Source organism: Symsagittifera roscoffensis, chromosome 1 (assembly GCF_963678635.1).
Source record: "Symsagittifera roscoffensis chromosome 1, txSymRosc1.1, whole genome shotgun sequence".
Taxonomy (NCBI): domain Eukaryota; kingdom Metazoa; phylum Xenacoelomorpha; order Acoela; family Convolutidae; genus Symsagittifera; species Symsagittifera roscoffensis.
In genome coordinates, this window is record NC_087062.1 from 67764864 (window position 1) to 67785311 (window position 20448).

Genomic DNA, 20448 nt, shown 5'->3' on the forward strand with positions numbered 1-20448 from the left:
GACTATCGATGTCCCACCCCTGGTTGTTAGGTTAATTAATTTGAAAGCATGTGTTTCAGGTATCTTCATCACTATGAACCCTGGTTACGCAGGCAGGACTGAGTTGCCTGAGTCGGTGAAGGCACTGTTCCGTCCAGTGGTGGTGATTGTGCCAGACTTGACCCAGATCTGCGAGATCATGTTGCTGTCCGAGGGATTCCTCGTCGCCAGGGTAGGTATTCTAAAAATGGCCTGGTTGAATAGCTTTTTTAATTGGAGCTGAGTTGATCAGTACCTCTCAGATGATATAAGTAAAATCCCGTTAAAAATGGCTTGTTGAAAATTCGAAAGTTATCTGGAGGTGAAAAATACCCCAAGCACATTTTCCGTCACTATATGCGAAAGCCCCCAAATCAGATTTGAAGTTAAGGATGGATGCCATTTTAAAGCCTATAAAGTTTTATTCAAGACTACAAATGAGCTAATCAGAGAACTAGATTTAAAGTGTAAACTGAAACTGGCGGACAGAAAAATGGTGATATATCACCAACTAAAAAAATAAACGAACAGTTACATATTAATTATATAGCAGTTAGAAAAGTTATTCAATATTCAACTAACTTTAACATAATTTTGGCTAGGTTATACAAATTGCTCATCTGCGCTGATTCGTTTATGCTTCATCTGGTTTATAAGCACTCAAAAAGTTTTTGCAATCGAATTAAGCGTACTATAAAAACTTGAAACTTTTTGGGTTGTTTTTAGGTTCTGGCGACTAAGATGACGGTGCTGTACAAGCTGGCCAAGGAGCAGTTGTCCAAACAGCATCACTACGACTTCGGACTGCGTGCTCTGAAGAGTGTGTTGGTGATGGCGGGAGAACTGAAGAGGGGCTCCCCTGACCTCACTGAAGACATTGTACTCATGAGGGCCCTCAGGGACATGAACATGCCTAAGTTAGTATCATTGGCATTACTATCTACTTTTTATAAGAGGCAAGAGATTTAAGAGGGGTGACAGTGAATGATGTGGGGGACAATAAACAGTACCAAATCCAGATTATCCCATCGGAAATGAGAGAGAGAGAGAGAGAGAGATTGAGAGCTTTTGATGGTAGTTGGTGCCTCTAACAGGAGACTTAGTATTCTTTACAAAAACTATTTAGCTGAATGGCTGGATCCGAATGCTTGATGATTGAATTTGTCTTTTGAAATTTGATTTAATTGAAATTAGTTGGGTCTTTGACTTTTGTTAAGTTTCCAATGTTGTCTAAATATTTAGGCTCTTTTTCAGTCCCCCCTTTTTTTGAAATTCATTTTATGAAAGTTTCTCTAAAATTACTTTTCATGAAATAAATTGCATCAAAACGTGTCAGCGTGAAAAGGTGAACAAGTTCATACGACATTTCTTACATGAAAAATGCCATATGAACAATTTTTGAGCAGCTTCGGTTGGTAATTTTTGAGGGGGTGGGAAACTGGAAAAGAGCCAGTTTTTAGTGCGTCAAAGTGTTGGCAACAAATTTAGTTTATATTCAAACATTTTATAACCCTTATTTGAGAATTACGAAATTCCATTTAATATATTTGGTTTCGTAGATAAAAATATACGTTCTGCCATCTTAATAGATAGTTATGAAATCGCAGTTCAAATTGTTTTTTAAAACTGAGACAATTTGTTTTTGTTGTATTTGGATCTTTATCTTTTCATTACCCTTCATTGAAAATTCTCACATAATAAAATTATTGGAGCATGTATAAAATATTACGTGATGCCATTTTTGTCATTGAGAGTCGATGAACGTATTAAGGACTCTTATATAGGTCGTGATGATTTTTATTTGTTTTTTTTTCAGGAAAAAATCTTAAAATTTGTTCAGGCTTAAATTTGATTTTCGTGGTTCGTGACTTTTGATTATTTTTAATTTCAGTTCATTTTCTTTGTTAAAATTAGGAAAAACTCCACTATCGAGCAGCAGAAGCGTAAAGGTCTTAAAAATGTGATCGACTTCTAGTTTAGAAGGTGGATTTTAATTTCCAGATTTCCCAGCTGAATTTTTTTTTACGTATTGGTCGATTTTCGTAAATTGTGTTAATTTTACCAAAATAGTGTCAATCATAATTGATCTTGAAAGTCAAAGAGGTGTAAGGCCATAGACTTTTATTTTAAGAATTCGAAAGTTGGAAAATCAAGTCAGTATTTTTTCTGTTTACTTGGGTTCATTAACTCTTTTCCAATTGTCTGTTGGCTATGTTTGTTGCATTGTGTTTCATTTAAAGTTCTCGCAGATCAAACAAATTGGAAATTGTATGACGATGTCACGCAAGTTCTATCCCAGTTTTGTCATTTTTTGGTAGATATTGTAAATATCAAATCCCATTCTTTTCATACTAGTCATATTACCCCTAGTTTTTATTTCTCTTCAAATATTTTCGAAAGTATTAAACATTATGAACTCCCAGACCTTAACCCCTTTTGATGCCGGTAATTGTTGTGATAAACTTATTAAATAGTTTTAGATAGTATAATGAAATGCGAATAACCTTTAATTTATCCTGACCGAAACCTCTTGTGTGTTACCCAAGTATCTTGTAATCGGGATCGAGAACAGAGGTCAAACAACGATCCCACAGCTGGAGTCCGATTATATCTGATTGTTATTTGCTGTTTACATCCTACTTGGTTCTCTCTCATATACAGGACACTTAGCCTGGTGGTTAGTACGTGGACCTGACGTGCCATAGGTCCGGGGTTCGTATCACTGAGACATCCCTCGGATTAATCCTTGATATTCTTCCGCGAACAAAATTCGTTATTTTTTTTTGCTTTATATTCGGTTACCACACCTTCTGGTTTAATTGATATTCTTCAATCGGTTTGAAATTAATTGAAAACCTGCTTAAATTAGCCTTGTACTCGGTTGATTAACATCTGATTGACGCCTTTCTCACTTACTTCAGAACTGCCTGTCCTTACGAGAGAGCCAACTTGTTGTGGCATTTGTTCGGAGCGTGATTCAACCTCAGTTCTTACTGAGTGCTTTGTTTGCTCGCTGAAAGCTGTACATCTGTCTTGTGTGGGTGTATCAATGAATACCTTTTCTATTTATGGTACGATCACATGGGTATGTCCCGAATGCCACGAAACTGGCAAACCTAAGAGAAAGACAGACGAAATGGCGGATCGATTGTTTTCAATTGAAAAGAAAATCAAATCTATCGACACACTGACGAAACTTGTGAACGATCTCAGCGATAAACTCAACGATAACACGTCTACACAAGTACAACAGAGACCGATCATTTTTACGTATGCATCACTGCTTGCTGGAAACGCTGGATCTGGATAGCCGCCGAACAAGGAGCTATTCGCAGGAAGATTTTTCAGGTCGCGACATGGCAGCACAACTTCTATGAACAGCTCTGCATCTCAGGAAGCGAAGAGACTGAGAGAAGATGACTACAGCAAACAAGGAATAAACAACAGAGAATCTGGTCTCATGAATGGAACGTAGAAAAATGATAGTTCGAGTACTCTGTTCGGTGTACCGAAGCCACCACCACCACCTAGATGGCATATCTTTGCTACACGCTTTGCTCCCTCAGCTTCTCCTGAGGACTTGATCGAATATTGCTCCAATCAAGTGGCAAAGCCGGTTGCAGTTCGCGTGGTGTCCAACCCAGAATCAAAGGTGAAATCCTTCCACTATCTTTTTGAAAACACGATGAAGGACAAAATCCAAAGTGCTGATTTTTGGCCAGAAAATGTTCTCATAAAAACCTTTCGGTTGAATGATGAAGCTAGAGAATGGTTGAAAAAACTACGGCGTGTGGATCGAGCCGATACAGCGTGACTAAACAATGCAATGAATATCAGCCTGTTTAACGCAAGGTTAATAAAGAACAAAATAGATCGTTTTCATGCTTATCTAATGCTGCATTGCCCAGATGCGTTTGCAGTTACTGAAACCTGGTTGGCCCACGACGATGATGATTTCATTGGACCTCAGTGCTGCCCAGAAGAATATAAGTTCATCAGCTGTTCCCGTGAGGATATACGAGGGGGTGGTGACGACTTTTCTCTGTTTTTTCTGAAGCCGGCCTTGAACAGCACATACATCACAACCAACTCATGTATCCGGTCATACATTGGATTTGATTATTTCAACTTATACTCCTGCGAATATTTTTGTTGATGATGAAATTGCAAGCGACCACAATTGCATTAATTTTAATTACCCCACGGATACTCAAACTTCAGTCTCAAAGAAAACAGTTGTTTATAGGCAGTGGAAGAACATTACCTTGGAAAGTTTGAGCAATACATTCAACCTTCTGATCAACTAAAAAATGGTGTACGCCGGGAATTGCAGCGATTCATTTTCAATCTTGCTTTTTTGTTTAGATGAAGTTGCCGACTCCTTGGCTCCCAAGAAAAAGAGCTTTTTTTCACAGCACACCTGCCCCTACTTCGATGATGAACTGAGAACCGCAAAAAAGGGGGAAAAAAGCTGAGTGACAAAATCGCAAGTGTTTTTACGATTCTAGCCGAGTTTTGCGCCAAGTCGATGGAAATGAACACTATGTTTTTTGATAAACAAAAACTCTTTTATAAAAGCCTGATGCGGAACTCAGACATCAAGAAAAAGTATCAAGCACTTGACATCCTTTGGCAAAAATGCTTTTTTGCTACCCACTGGTTTCAATGAAAAGTCTCAAGTGAAAAATTTAACCAATTTTTTGTGCCGAATGTAGACAATCTTGTTGAAGGAGTTCCTGTAACTTCAGTTCTTTTCAACCATCCAGTGCAAGAGCTTCAGCTCGATGTTTTACCAAGCGTCTCTGACTTGGAATTATCAAAAGCTTTCGACGATGTCACGTACACGTCGTGTCCACTTCAGGCGGTACCAACAAAGCTTCTTAAGTCAATGAAATCTATTCTCTTGCCGATACTGCTTTACCTATCCAACCTTTGTTTTACTTCTGGTACTTATCCGAAATGTCTGAAAAGTGGTACAGTCATCCCACTACTTAGAAAAACCAATGCTGACCCTGAAGTGTTCAAGAATTATAGACCCGTCACCAACAATCATTTTTTTGCGAACGTTTTGGAGAAGCTTGTGGCTAAGCGTTTCACAACTTTCTTGGAAAGTAACAATGCTTTCGATCCTTTTCAGTCTGCTTACAGAGTCTTTCATTCAACAGATGATGCGCATTACGAACGATGATACGCATTATGTCCTCTGTTCACTTGACAAGAAGAAGTTTGTGGTTCTTATCGCTCTCGACTTGAGTGCTGCCTTTGATACAGTGGATCATTCTAAACTGTGTGACATACACGAGAATAGGCTCGGAGTAAAAAAGAAAGCATTATCGTGGATCAAGTCGTACCTAAGTGACCGCACGCAACGTGTTCTTATCAATGGCGTGTTTTCTGATTATATCAAACTGAAAGTAGGCGTTCTACAGGGTTCTGTACTTGGGCCGTTTTTGTTCTCTATTTATCTCATTCCATTGCGTGATATTCTGAATGAAATTGATGTTGACTATCACATTTACGCAGAGGACAGTACACTTTATTTTACTATTGACAACGTTGAAGCGGGGACTATGAAAGCACAGCAAGTGGTATACAGAGTTCACGAGTGGTTTTCTAGTATGAATCTCAAAATGAATGAAGACAAAATCGAGTTCATGTTTGTCCGTTCAAGAAGAAGTAGAATCACAATTCCTGATCAAGTTGTTTTAGCGAACGAGTGCCTAGATGTGGCAACTCACTTCCGTAGTCTTGGGTTTGTTCTCGACCAGTATTTTACCTTTGAAAAACAAATTAACTTGGTCTGTGAATCACGTCATTATCAACTGAGACGGATTTAATCACTTTCACGGCATTCAGGCTTCGATTTTACTCGCAGCCTTGTTATCCTTCTAGTTTTATCTTGTTTAGACTATTGCAATTCTCTGTATTCTGGGCTACCTTCATTTCTTCTTAATAAGTTACAGCGAGTTCAGAATCCGTGCACTAGGCTTCTGTTCAGACTTAATAGAAGAGTGGATGTTAAGCCTTATTTGCACGATTTGCACTTGCTCCCAGTTTGAGCGCGTTTCAGTCTGCTTACAGAGTCTTTTATTCGACAGAGTCTTTTATTCAACAGTTTAGAGGAAAGTGCTTATGTTCATGTATCGTATAATTAATGCGGACAGAGTTCCCAACTATCTGTCAGAACTATTTTACAAAGATTATTCTTATTCCTCTAGAAGAAGGGTTTTCTCAATTTTGTACAGCCTTTTATCAGAAATACATTCGGCAGGCGGATGTTTTCTCGCCATGGTGCTGTTTTATGGAAAAAGTTACCCACCAGTGTTAAACGAGCAGTCAGTTTGATCGATTTCAAGAAACTTTTGAAAACTCACTTGTTCACCGACTATTTTTATACTTAGCCACCGTCCACTTTTGAGCTTTGTAAAAAGTGGTTAAGAATTTTAATAGTATTTTTAATATAATAATAAATTTAAACAAATTCTTTGTGCCATTATTTTTTTAAAATGTTTACGATACCCATAAAACCAATTAAAATATCTAGTGCCCTTTTTATGCAATAGGTTCGTGTACGAGGACGTACCTCTGTTTCTGGGTCTGATCAATGACTTGTTCCCTGGACTGGACTGTCCCCGAGTGAGGTATCCCTCGTTCAATGATGCAGTGGAGGCAGTACTTGCCGAGAATAGATACGTCCTCATGGAGACACAGGTAAGAGACGCAGTTGCACGTGTAGCAGATTAGGTTGGCACAATTTTGGAACTAATGATTGCACTCGCAGGAAAGAATGGGAGTAGGTAATTAATGAAATGACCTAAGCGTCGAAAAATAGCTGTGGCAAAAATGACAAAAAAAACTATCTATTTTTTATTTCAGCCGTTTTATTCTTCGGAATCATGCTGTTTGTTCATAGTTTTTTGGATGAATTCGACCCCTTACCAACCAAAGGGTCCCCCCTTTAATTTGATTTTATGACATTTATTTTTGGGTGACCAACGCTAAAGTTTTTCTAAAAGCGTCTTTGGCACCAATATATACAAATTTTGAAGGAGAGTGCTCGCCAGAAAATTGCAATTTTTTGGTCAAATTTTTCAAAAAGTGCTCAAAAACGGCATCTTTTACCTGTGTTTTCTTTTTTCAAAGAATTGCCAGGGAGCTCTCCGAAAATCAATTTGGTCGACCAAAAAAATCTACAAAATTTTTGATTTTTTTTTTGTGAAAATCTGCCCCCTTCCCCTTCAAAAAATCTTAGATCCGCCCCTGATTTGTATCTTGCTGATGTTCAAGTTGGTAATTTTAGGTTGACAAAGTAGTCCAAATGTACGAGACTATGATGACACGTCATACAACAATGATAGTGGGTCCCACTTGTGGAGGAAAGTCTGTGGTGATCAACACTCTCTGCCAGTCTCAGACCAAACTAAACATCCCCACCAAAGTGCACATTATGAATGCCAAAGGTCAGTCGGGGTCACAATCTATGTTAAGATTAAGTTTGAGACATTTGTTTTCCAACAGCAATTGTTCCTTGAGAAAACCATTTGACACAATCTGGGCATTTTTTTAAATTGAAGCCATGTAACAGGTACAGTTTAAATGAGCAACTCTAAGCGTTTCGCCGATGTTCCTCTCAAAATCTTTGTCACAATGTAAAAAATCGTCTTTGTAATATCCGATTTTTTCTTATTTTGATTTTTTTTTGCAGCCCAGAGTGTGATTGAGCTGTATGGTATCCTGGACCCGACGACGAGAGACTGGACAGACGGACTGCTGTCCAACGTGTTCCGAGAGATCAACAGACCCACTGATAAGAATGAGAGGAAGTACATCCTGTTCGATGGGGACGTAGACGCTCTCTGGGTGGAGAACATGAACAGTGTCATGGACGACAACAAACTACTTACCCTCGCAAACGGAGAACGAATCAGGTCAGCTATTTCTGTTTTGCAGCGTTTTTGCTTTTGTTGATTTTTTTAACCCTGCAGTAGTGGTTCAGAATTAATACGTTCCTCACCAGCTACGATGCTGTGATTTTGGTTGTTTGTCATCATTGTCGTGGTCCATATAGTTAAGTTTCAATTATCGAGAAATATATTCGAAAATTTTAACGGGCAATCAGAGAGTTAGTATTGTTTTCAAGAATGACGTCATTTGTTTCTCCAGGTTGCAAAAACACTGTGCGCTGCTCTTCGAAGTCGGCGATCTCCAGTATGCCTCACCAGCTACCGTTTCACGATGTGGTATGGTTTTTGTGGACCCTAAGAATCTGAGATACGATCCCTATTGGCGACGATGGGTTGATGCCCGGCCGAACCCCGCTGAAAAAGAAGACCTTGACCGATTTTATGACAAATATGTACCAGGCTTGATCCAGTTCATAATAGAGGGAATTGTTGATGGTCGTCAAGGAGAGCCCATTAAGCCGATAATTCCATTGACCGACTTGAACTTGGTCATACAATTATGTCAAATGTTAGATGCAATTGTGCCTAAGGATGTTCAGGATCCATCTGAGCTTGAAATGTACTTTGTGGAGGCGCTTTACTGGTCCATGGGAGGCGCTTTGATGGAAGCCGGCCGAGAGAAGTTTGACAACCAGATGAAATACATGGCAGCGATGCCAGTCAACACTGACGAAAAGAAGTATGCGGGACCAGGAGAATTACCAGGCAAGTCTATATCTGAATCTACCAAAAAAAACTGATTTGATTTTATTTAATTAATTCAAAAATAATGACTCATTGAAATACAAAATAGTTATGATGGGAAGGTCAGAGATCAAATCTCGCAGACTCAGAGTTTTTTTATTCTGAAATTGATTTATATTTCTTTATATTTCAATGCATATTTGTGTTCTTTCTAGCATTTTTTGCCATTTTTTGCGTTTTTGTTTGTGCTTGCAAAGTGCGGCCTGGCTTTTGTGTCAAAATTTCTTTAAATGAAAATTACATGTCCGGAAATTATTTGGGCAACTTTGCTGGAAGAATTATTACAAACTTAGATATCGTTTGGCGCTTTGGAAGAAAAAGGACAATCCATTCAAACTTAAATACCATTTCGCTTAGAAAAAAGTGACTTTAAGTATGTTTGACATTAGGTGTTATCTCGACTGTGTACGAGTACCACTTCCACCCTGAGAAAAGGAAGTGGGTTCCGTGGAGTGAACTGGTGCCCAAGTACATCCATGACCACAATGTGCGCTTCAACAACATTCTAGTCCCAACCTCAGACACCGTCAGATCCACTTGGCTACTGGACGTCAATGTGAGTCTAAACGATTGAACTCCGTTCATTTCACGTGTTGAAAAATAAGTGAATACACGTCGTTTGATAGTCTTCTTATTGTATTATAAAAATTTGTCATTTTTCATTTTCGTTGTTCTGACTTTCAAATAAAGTGTGGAATATATATGGTCGGGGTGATTTTTTTTAAATTCAAACCACTTTTACTAAACTCTGGTCCCTCGGGGGATCGATCTCTTGATCTGCATTCGGTCAGCCGGTTCTGCTCAACACTAGTACCTGACATGAGTACGCATAACTCTAAAATCGTTCCAATTTGAATTGAGGCAGCTAATTGATTTTAACTCCATACACGGCTCAGGTTTCAACAATTGATTTTTAAAGTTAGCAGTCTTGTTTATTTTAGCGGTTTTTCTACCTTAAGTTGTTTTCAAACTTTTTATTTCTGTCTGAAAAGTTATTGTTCCGACTTTCGATACGAAAGTGACGGAATATTTGTGCTCGGGGTGGGTTTTTTTTCTTCAGACAACTTTTTTTCCTTCTTTTAAACTTTATATGGCGTGTGGGGGGATGATTTCATAAAAAAATTCAAATTTTAGAAATTTTTTTTTCTTACATTAAGTTCTTTTATGTTACTGCTGCTCGATAAACTTGAAAAGGCAGTCGGAACATTCAAGGCTTTGCCCTGATACGAGCAGTCTTGTTTTTTTTGTTATCGAATGAAGTAGACAAAAGAGTTCATTTTAACCACAAATCTACAAAACCCCTGACCAATCTGTTTTATATTTCCCAAAAACTATATATTTAATATTTAGCTAGATTTTTTTAATCTAGGTTTGTTTTTGTTTCTTTTTTTTTCAATCTGTAATAGCTCTCATTTATACTGCAGGTCACAGTAAGTAATTGCGTTCTGATCATCGTTTTATCCACGCGCTTTAGAACTTCTGAAATGAATTGTCTGCAACATGTTGTTTTTTATTTGCATAGGATCGCCAGGGATCTGTGAGTATTATTTCTGTATGAAAATTGCTGTTTGTCAATGGCAGTAAGCATTTAAATGCTACCATCAATGCGTGACGCGTGAAAGCATGTAAACTTGGCACGTCAGATGTAAAGTATATATGTTTAGTATCACATTTTTTGTCGTTTTTTAGTCTAAAATCAAGCGACCGACTTTGTTCGTTGGCGAATCAGGAACGAGTAAGACTGCCACGACTCAAGCGTGGTTGAAGACTCTGGACACCGACTCACATCTGCTGTTGAACATTAACTTCAGCTCGAGGACTACCAGCATGGACGTGCAGAGGAACATGGAGGCCAATGTAGAGAAGAGGACAAAGGATTCCTATGGGCCCCCGCCTGGGAAGAGACTGATGGTATTCATAGATGACATGAACATGCCTCAGGTGAGACCCTAAAAAATTGCCTTATAGTACCAAATTGCCCTATGGTACCAAATTAAAAAAATTCTAAGCCTATAAAAATATAAAAATATTAAATATAATTCAATGGTTAAGCACAGGGGGCGCACTTAGGATTTTATCGAGTGGGGTGGGGGGGGGGGGGGGGGGGGGGGTTGGGTTGGGTTGGGTTGTGAGGGGGCGGATTCTCAAAAAAAAATTCGAAAATTTCTTTTTATAGGTCGACGGTCGACCAAATTGATTTTCTTAGCTCTCCCGAATCCTTAAAAAGACCTTCATTTGGCCAAGCTTTCTGCGCCGCAGGAAAATTTTTCAAAAAAAACAGGCCAAAAAAGGCGTTATAGGGTCGCGTTTTTTCGGCGCGTGCTCCATGCTCAAAATAAATATATTATGGCGCCAAAGACGCCTTTAGAAAAATTTTAGAGTCAGTCAGCCAAAAATGGACATCTCAAAATAAGACAAAGGGGATCATTGAAAATGGGGAGTAACTTTGTATTCGAGCGTGGTTTAGTTTTTTTCTTTTGTTTTTCACGCAAAATCAGATACCACAAATAATCATCGGGCTGGGTTGAGTGATATATCATATTAAAACCTTTTCAGTCGTGATTCGAACCACATTTAAACAAACCCAACCTTTTTTCTAATGTCGAGAAACACCGTATGAAAAATACGTATGAAAATTACCAATTTAGGCTAAAATTTGATGATTATACTAAAAATAAAGTTTTGGATGCTTTTTATTACGCTTCTTTGGCAAAATAAAATCTTTCGAAAGGGGTTGAAATTTTAAAAGCAAAAAAATTGAAAACAAATTAAAATTTATTTGCTTATGATTTTTTTGAAGACAATTATAGTCGTTTGTGTCTAATTCACTAAATTTCTAAGCGTCTGTATAGCTCTATCATCACACGACGTAGAAGAAAAGACACTAACTTGAAAAAATATCTGAGTATGTGGCCGGCACAGTAAATTTGAGTTTTCTTTTTAATTTTTGTCGGATAAAATAAGCGTTTATAGTAATAAAATTTATAAAATTAAAAAAGTTTATAAAATTAAAAAGTTACTCGCAGATTGCACAGTTTTCGAACTCCAGCCTAAATGGGACCAAATTTTGTCATTGTATGTTTTCGTTTTTTATTGTTACGACCATTGAAAATGGGGAGGAAACTTTCGAATATAGTTTTTTTTCTTTTAGTTTTCCACGCAAAATCAGGTATCACAAATAAGCATCAGACAGGGTTGAGTGATATATCATATTATATCCCTGCTAATTGTGATTCAAACAAAAACCGAGTCGAGAAAAACCGAATGAAATTTTCGATTTTTTGTCTACTTTCGAAGGGAGTAAAAAATTTAAGCTAAAAAAAACTTGATTTTACTAAATAGAAAACTAGTTTCGGGAATTTGTTTAGCTCTTCTCTGGCAAAAAAAAACATCTTTCAAAAATATTTAAAATTTTTAGTGCAGAAAATTGAAAAATTTAAAAACGAGTTTTTCGAAAAGTTTTTTCTTTCTTTTATATTTATTTGTTTTTGAAAAACATTGGATTTGTTTATGCCTACTTCACTAAATTACTACGCGATCGTATAGTTGTATCATCACACGACGTACAAGCAAGACACTATCTTGAAGAAAAAAGTTAAGTTTTTTTTCTGAAAGTGGTCGGAACATTCTGTGCTACTTTACTTGCACAGCAGCAACCGGCTATTCTTGTTGTGATTGTCGACGATCAAAGTTTTTCTGTTTTGTAGGTCGACACTTATGGTACTCAGCAGCCGATTGCTCTTTTGAAGCTGCTTGTGGAGAAGGGATTCATGTACGACAGAGGAAAGGACCTCAACCTAAAGAACTTCCGTGACATATCCTACCTAGCCGCAATGGGAAAAGTCGGTTTAATTTACTTCATTTCACTTCTTAATCAATTTTATGCTCGCGCTAACTGCATTATTCGATTACAATTTTTTTACATTCATTTTACATTCATTAAAGTCCTAGTCGTGCTCGAGATCCAAACCTGAATCTATTTTGTATTGATATCCGCAGTGAAATGAGGCAGCAAAAATTGATTGTGTCGAAACTGAAATAAGCTCATGGTAAAAGCCGAACACCCACCTGCAGGGGTGGATCTAAGATTTTCTCGAGGGGGGAGGGGGCGGATTTTCAAAAATTTTGCCGACCTTTGACGTTTTTGAAGTTGACTAAGTTGATTTTCTGAGCTCTCATAAATCATTATAAAGACCCCATTTTCGTCAAATTTTCTACGCTACAGGCAAAAAAAGGCGTTTTTAGGCACTTTTTGGAAAATTTTGACCATTAAATCGCGTTTTTTTGGTGGCGCGCGCTTCCCACTCAAAATAAGTTGGTAAAAAAGGTTTTCTAAAAAAACATAATAATATTGTGCAGGGTGGATCTAAGATTTTCTCGAGAGGGGGGGGGGGGGTGATGGATTTTTAAAAAATGTCGAAAGTTTTGTCGACCTCTTTTTAGGTCGACCGAATTGATTTTCTCAGCTCTCCCAAGTCACCAGACCCCATTTTTTGACCAAATTTTTTGCGCCAAAAAGGCGTTTTTAGACTTTTTCGACCATTTAAAAAATTTGAAATCTTTGACCAAAAAATCGCGTTTTTTTGGCGCGCGCTCCCCACTCAAAATTAATAGGATTTGGCGCCCAAGGCGCCTTTAGAAAAGTTTTAGGGGCAGTCAGCCAAGAATGGATATCTCAAAAAAGGAAAAAGGGGGACCCTTTGGGTCGGCAGGGGGTCGAATCCCTGAGAGGAGGAACGTCTTTCCTCCCCCCCCCCTAAATCCGCTGGTGCCCACCTGATATCTTAATCTCTTATGATTATTTCACCTACTTGATGTTTTTTTAGCCTGGAGGTGGTCGTAATGAGGTGGATCCTCGATTCATCACCCTCTTTAACGTCTTCAACATCACATTCCCCTCGGACGATGCCCTCCGTAGGATCTACCTCTCAATCTTGGACGGACACCTCCAGAATTTCTCTGAGGATATCCAAAGTTGCGCGGGAAAAATCACAGAAAGCACGATGGCTATATACAAATTAGTAATCAACAGCCTCCCCCCAACCCCCTCCAAGTTCCACTACATATTCAATCTGAGAGATTTGTCCAGAATTTATCACGGGCTGTGTCAAATCACAAGCGAAAAGTGAGCTTCAATTATATATAATTACTGCCAAATTGTTTGCAATTCTTTTGGGTCAATAAAACAACGAAGTTTGTTATGTAAAACTGTTTATTTTGATGTCCAAAACTGTTCATCTTGGGAAACAAAATAGTTTGGTTCTTAGAAAAGAACGGCTTTTGAACCTCCGATTAAGATTTGCATGCCCTTTTTTGGCTATCTTCTATGCTGGGCATGTTGACTCTCCCTCACAAGTAACATGTTTTATTAATCACTAATTTCTTTTTAGGTTCACTACGAAGGAACAATTTGTGCGAGTGTGGCGCAATGAGTGCATGCGAGTGTACTACGACAGACTGATAAACGAACACGACAAAGAGATAGTCGGAGGACTGATCAAGGCCCAAATAGAGGAGAACTTCAAGTCCAGTCTCGACTACGCCATCAAGGATCCCATCCTCTTCGGAGACTACATGACTGCTCTGGACGAGGGAGAGCCCAGACTCTACCAGGACGTCCAAGTATGCTTTTTGCCGAAACTGTTATGTCAGCAATTAGATTCTAGAGTTTTTTTCTTTATACCTTTCATATGAAGTTTTCCCACAATCGGCTAAAATTAAAGCGTCTAATTTGTTGAAGTTCAATCAAAATTTTTACCTTTTTTATAGTCTTGTAAATAGAAAGTTGTTTCAACTGGTGATCACATGAAAACTGGATGCAAGCCATAAAGATGCAAGCCATAATTATTATCCCAAACTTATTCCAATATAGGATTTCGATTCATCGAAAGCAGTTTTCCAATCATTACTCGAGGAGTACAATGAACAATACACTACCATGAACCTGGTCTTGTTCGACGATGCCCTGGAACACTTGACCAGGATCCACAGAGTCATCCGGATGGACCAGGGACACGCCCTCCTAGTTGGAGTGGGAGGGTCCGGAAAACAGTCTTTGTCTAGACTAGCTGCTTTCACAGCAGGTGAATTAACTATTTTCATTTAAGCAGATGATTTAAGTTTTCCGTTACCGAATTACAGAAAATTAAATCAGCCCACCAAAACTCCGAAATTTGAAAACAAAGTGATAATTGAGTCACAGTTTTGGACAATCTAGAGATTTGAATTGATTGGAAAATATCTGTATTTCAAACCTTCTGCCGTGAGAATAGTCCGCATGACAAACTTTGGTCTGGCCAAACTTGAGCTGCGGGAGATGCCCGGGCTTCGGGAATTATTCGCATAAAATGTTCCAACAGAAGCGAAAGCACTCTTGAGAAGCTATACATTCTCTACCACGTCATCCTGCTGTCTTTATTTTAACATACTTGGCGTTCATTGTAGGTTGTCAGGTGTTTGAGATCACTTTGAGCAGAGGGTACGATGAGAGCAACTTCAGAGAGGACCTCAAGATTCTGTACCAGAAGTTGGGCCAGGAGGACAAGAAGATGATGTTCCTCTTCACAGATGGACACGTCGCACAAGAGGGTCAGTTGGACTTTAAAATAACCTACATAAAACGAAAATGAACACATATGCAGACAAAAATTGACGTTGATAATTTAAAAAAAAATAAGTTTATATTGGGATCAGCCGATCTTTTTTATCTAACCTTGCCGAGCATTTAACCCAAACTGATAAAAATGCAAAATTTTTAATTTGTTCAAACTTTTCTGACAACGTGAATTTCTCCACATTGCACTATAAGACTGTATTTTGACAAAGGTTTTTGCGCCGCCAGCCAATTCTTGAAAAAACAGGTCACAAAGCCGTTTTCATCCTTTCCTTAATGAAACTTTTTGACTAAAACACCGCGTTTTTTGGCGCGCGCTACCCATCAGAATTAGTATACAGTGGCACCGAAAGCGTCTTTTGAAAAATCTTAGGGTCAGTCAGCCAAAAATATATGTCTGAAAAAATACCAAAGGGGGACCAAAGGAGGAGTCTGACCACCAACTAAAACTGACCCTGTTGCTGAGAAACCCAAAGTTTCAATGATTTAAAACTGCCAATGTAAAATTAATATTATTTTGACTTCCACTGATTTATTTCACGTGCCGAGGAGGTTTATCTGAGAGAACACGACAATGTTTTGAAGACTGAAGAAAATGGTTGTTGAGCTTTAAAATTTTCCTTTTGAGCATAAATAGGGAGGATATTGTTCAAGAAATGTTTACGCTTGATTATGAATTAAAACTTAAAATCTTTTGTTTTGAAGACAAAGTTTTTGTTCCGACTTTCGATGCGAAAGTAACGGATAATTTGTGCTCGGGGTGGGTTTTTGTTCTTACTTTCGATACGAAAGTAACGTAATATTTGTGCTCGGGGTGGGTTTTTTTTTCTTCAGACAAATTTCGACTTTTTAACTAGCCATTTTTGACGGAATTTTTTAAAAATTGCCATTTTGGCCTATTTGGGACAATTAACGCGCGATATATTTCGCGCTATTAACGCGTAAGCGGAGAGTTAATCCGTCTTAAAAATCGTTCCAAATTGGTTGAAAGAAGCTTATTTGCCATAATTGATTTGTTACAAGGAGCGAAATCTATCCTGTTGTACTTTATATGGCGTGTGGGGGGATAACTTTTATTTAAAAAATTCAAATTTTAGAAGAAAAAAAAATTTCATTTTGTTTTGTTTCATTTAATTTTTTAATGTTAGTACTTCTCCATAAACCTTAAAAGGCACTCGGAACATTCAGGGCTTCGTCCTGATACGAGCAGTCTTGTTTTCTTCAGACAAATTTCGACTTTTTAGCTAGCCATTTTTGACGGAATTTTTTTATATCATTCTAAAGGTATTGTTGTTCTGAGCTTAAATTTGAAAAGATATTTCACCTGTGACTATTTTCCATTAAGTTGTGGGGGTTTAAAGATTGCAATTTGGGACAATTAACGCGCGATATATTTCGTGCTATTAACGCGTAAGCGGAGATTTAATCCGTCTTAGAAATCGTTCCAAGTTGGTGGTTGAAAGAAGCTTATCTGCCAAAAATGATTTGTTACAATGAGCGAAATCTATCCTTTTGTTCTTTATATGGCGTGTGGGAGGATGATTTTCAGAAAAAAATTTCAAATTTAAAATAAAAAATTTCATTTTATTTTATTACATTTAATTTTTTTTGTTATTACTGCTCCATAAACCTCAAAAGGCAGTCGGAACATTCAGGGCTTCGCCCTGATACAAGCAGTCTTGTTGATTTTTAATGTTGAGCTCTCGAATCCAAACGGAGTTTTTAACTGTAACTTATTTGTAACTTATTCATTCTCATTTTATTTTTTAGCTGAAGGGCCAGACAACGAAGGTTAAGATATAAAATAAAAATCATGCTCAGTTTTTTTAAAACCAAATATCATCAATACTTCAGACAATATCCTAACAAACGGAGTTATTGCTTCACCTTCAGCTCTTTAAAACAGCTTTTGATTTGAATCATCCGCTTTGTTTTTTTCGTTAAGTACCAGATCATCAGATTCATTTTATCCTGAAATTTTTGTTAAAATTTGGGCGATGTCTGCTTCTGTTTGATCAAATTTCAACCTTTTTAGGATTTCTCGAACTGATCAACAACATGCTTACAACTGGCATGGTTCCGGCGCTGTTTGCGGATGACGAGAAAGAAGCTATTGTTGGCAACTGTCGCGCAGAAGCACAGTCCAACGGAGTCCCGCCAGTGAAGGAAATGATCTGGCAGTACTTCGTGTCCAAGTGCAGCAACAACCTGCACATTGTCCTCGCGATGTCACCGGTCGGAGATACCTTGCGAACCCGGTGTCGAAACTTCCCAGGACTTGTGAACAATACCAGCATCGATTGGTTCCAACCGTGGCCCAAACAGGCCCTGCATGCTGTGGCTACTGTCTTCTTGAACCAGAACAACAACTTAATTGTTGAAGATATGTTTCCGAAAGTGGTTGAACATGTAGTTACCACGCACTTGAGTTTGACAGATTACAGTGCAAGGTTCTTGGCGCGACTTAGGAGACCCAATTACGTGACTCCCAAGAATTATCTGGATTACATTTCATCGTACACGAGACTGTTGATTGACAAGGACAAGCTGGTTGTCGGACAGGTGAGTGCATTTTACCACGGAACTCATTATAAATTCACATTTGTGGTCCAATTTGCGTGGAGGGGGGGGGGGTGATCCAAGCGTTTTACATAATGGCCAGTATTTGTTACAATGGTAATATTAAAAAAGTGTCATCAAAATGCTTGACACTTCTAATGACCTGAAAGCCTTTACATTACCTTTTTTACAAAAAAAAACGTTTTGGAAGCCTCAACATTTAGTGCGTGTCGAGGGAGTTCAAATTTATTGACTGAAGCATTTTTGAAAAAAGGTATTTATTATATTGACTGGACTCCCAGTTCGTTTCTTCTGCCACAAGGGTTTGCCCCTTAGCAGCATAACGTTGAAGCAGGAATAAATTCTTTTGCTTCTTTTGACGCAAGGAGAGAATGGCAAAAAAGTTAGATTAACGGTCAGTTTTTGAACGAAAACGTGACAACTAAAGACTCTTTGTCATGAGTATAGCCTCCGCTTCGCCTCTGTGTACTAAACTCTGATTGGCTAATATAATTTGTATTGTTTATTTGTCATAGTGTGAACGTCTTGAGTCTGGTATGGCTAAGATCAAAGAGGCGAGAGAGCAGCTGGCGGTACTGAGTGAGAAGCTGGACACTCAGAAGGTCATTCTGGAGCGGAAGACGAAAGAGTGCGATGAGCTGGTGGGCACCATTGAGACTAGTACTGAGACTGCCAACGTGAAGAAGGCTTCGGCAGAAGTGGCCGCCAAGGAGATCGAGAAGCAGAGCAAAGTCATCGCCGTCGAAAAGGTCAGCTGGCAACAATTAGTCAGATGTCTTCTTAAGAATTTTCCCTCGCTATATACCACATAGTAACGGATATCCTTACAAATTTCGAGCTATTAAGAATTACTCCACCCTTCCACCAAAGTAATATTCTGAAATTATCAGCAGGAAATTGTCAGTCAAAAAGTGATCCTTCACGCAAAAAAAAACGATTTATAATCAATGGTATTAAGATGTTTAAAAATCTCCGACAGAGCAAAACCCTTGGCATAAACTTGACATGAAGACCTCCTAAAAATACTGAACTGAATAAACTCTACAAGAATAATCAGTTGCTTTTTTTTATTAGTTCTTCAAAGTTTTGGCTAACATAAAATTTAGTTATCTTCATTGTGCATTGGTTCTAATCCTATGCTAAGACAATTTGTGTTCCAGAAAGGAGCAGAGGATGCGCTGGCTGAAGCACTGCCTGCCTTGGAAGCAGCCAGACTGGCACTGGACGACCTGGACAAGAATGACGTCACCGAGATCCGTTCGTTCGCCAAGCCCCCCAAAGCAGTGCAGAGTGTGTGTGAGTGTGTAGTTGTGGTGCGTAACATCAAAGAGATCTCGTGGAAAAGTGCCAAAGCCATGATGTCCGATCCAAACTTCCTGATGTCTTTGAAAACGATGGATGTGGACGCCATCACTGGAAACCAGGTGGGAATTAAGTAGTGATTATTCCGTGACGGTTAATTTGGTTACCATGCAAAATTTTAATACAATGGGAACTCAGATGGGAAGAAAAAATTAACTAGTCGGAGCATATAAATGAATGCTGTGAAAGAGCAGGAGGGGTAGGGGGCGGTTGCAGGAGGAGAGGCTATGGTTAAAAGTTTAAAAAATTGATTTCAGATGAAAACAGTGAAAGCGACTCTGAAAACGATGGACACTTCATACGACGAGATGAAGCAGATCTCGAAGGCGGGTGCAGGGTTGTACAAGTTCGTCACGGCTGTCATCGGCTACTGCGAAGTGGCCAGGGAGATCAAGCCAAAGCGAGACCTGGTGGCCAACCTGGAGAAGGAGTTTGCACAGGCCAAACGCAGTCTGGACAAAACTGAGAAAGAGGTAGACCTTGTGCAATTTCACCTCAACTGTTCTGATATAATTAGTATATTGACTATCTCACCAAAATCATGCTCATTAAAAAATGAAACCTGGTAAGATGCTACTATTATCCATTGCTAAAATATCTATTAGACCAAAATAAACCGATGGCTGATGGTTATAGAGAGCAACGAGTTGAAAAGTGAATGACCGTTTAGAAAGTTGAGAAATTCTTGCTCGTTAAACCATATCTTCATAGAAACAGTTCTCGAACACATTAAAGAGTCGGTAGACACAAGCAAGAATCGTTAGCTAAAAGCTGTTCTAGCAATCTCCCTGTTTTTACAGTTACCTAGCGGCGAAAATTTAAACACCATGCAAAATACGTGAAAAAAATGACAATGAAGAAGATATTGGAAATACTAATGTATGGGACTAATAATCTTGGAGTTCCTTTCTTCAGTAAAATTTTTGCTTAAAATTTTTTGACTTTCAGGTGAAAACATTGCAAGATCAATTAGAGAAGTTGGGTGCACAATACAAGGAAGCGATGGCTGAAAAGGAGGCTCTGAAGGAAGAGGCCGATCTAATGCAGCGTCGACTGATAGCCGCTGATAAACTGATCAGTGGGTTGTCGAGCGAGAACGAACGGTGAGTGAAACAAAGTTGCATGCACTCATTTCTACTAATTGCTCAACAGTGGTATGAAATTAAT

General features: G+C 38.5%; 1 protein-coding gene across 1 annotated transcript in view; it reads left to right on the forward strand.

Moving 5' to 3' along the window:
* LOC134848084 (dynein axonemal heavy chain 10-like) overlaps positions 1-20448 on the forward strand; it is a 62826-nt gene that overhangs the window by 26806 nt on the left and 15572 nt on the right. The window contains exons 28-45 of the mRNA XM_063865428.1: positions 60-211; positions 745-935; positions 6582-6729; positions 7319-7478; positions 7724-7946; positions 8182-8687; positions 9116-9282; positions 10416-10667; positions 12434-12568; positions 13553-13851; positions 14117-14348; positions 14599-14809; positions 15171-15314; positions 17375-17901; positions 18435-18668; positions 19080-19343; positions 19539-19754; positions 20230-20384. Coding sequence (XP_063721498.1) covers positions 60-211; positions 745-935; positions 6582-6729; positions 7319-7478; positions 7724-7946; positions 8182-8687; positions 9116-9282; positions 10416-10667; positions 12434-12568; positions 13553-13851; positions 14117-14348; positions 14599-14809; positions 15171-15314; positions 17375-17901; positions 18435-18668; positions 19080-19343; positions 19539-19754; positions 20230-20384 — 4216 coding nt within the window. The remainder of the gene's footprint in view (positions 1-59; positions 212-744; positions 936-6581; positions 6730-7318; positions 7479-7723; positions 7947-8181; positions 8688-9115; positions 9283-10415; positions 10668-12433; positions 12569-13552; positions 13852-14116; positions 14349-14598; positions 14810-15170; positions 15315-17374; positions 17902-18434; positions 18669-19079; positions 19344-19538; positions 19755-20229; positions 20385-20448) is intronic.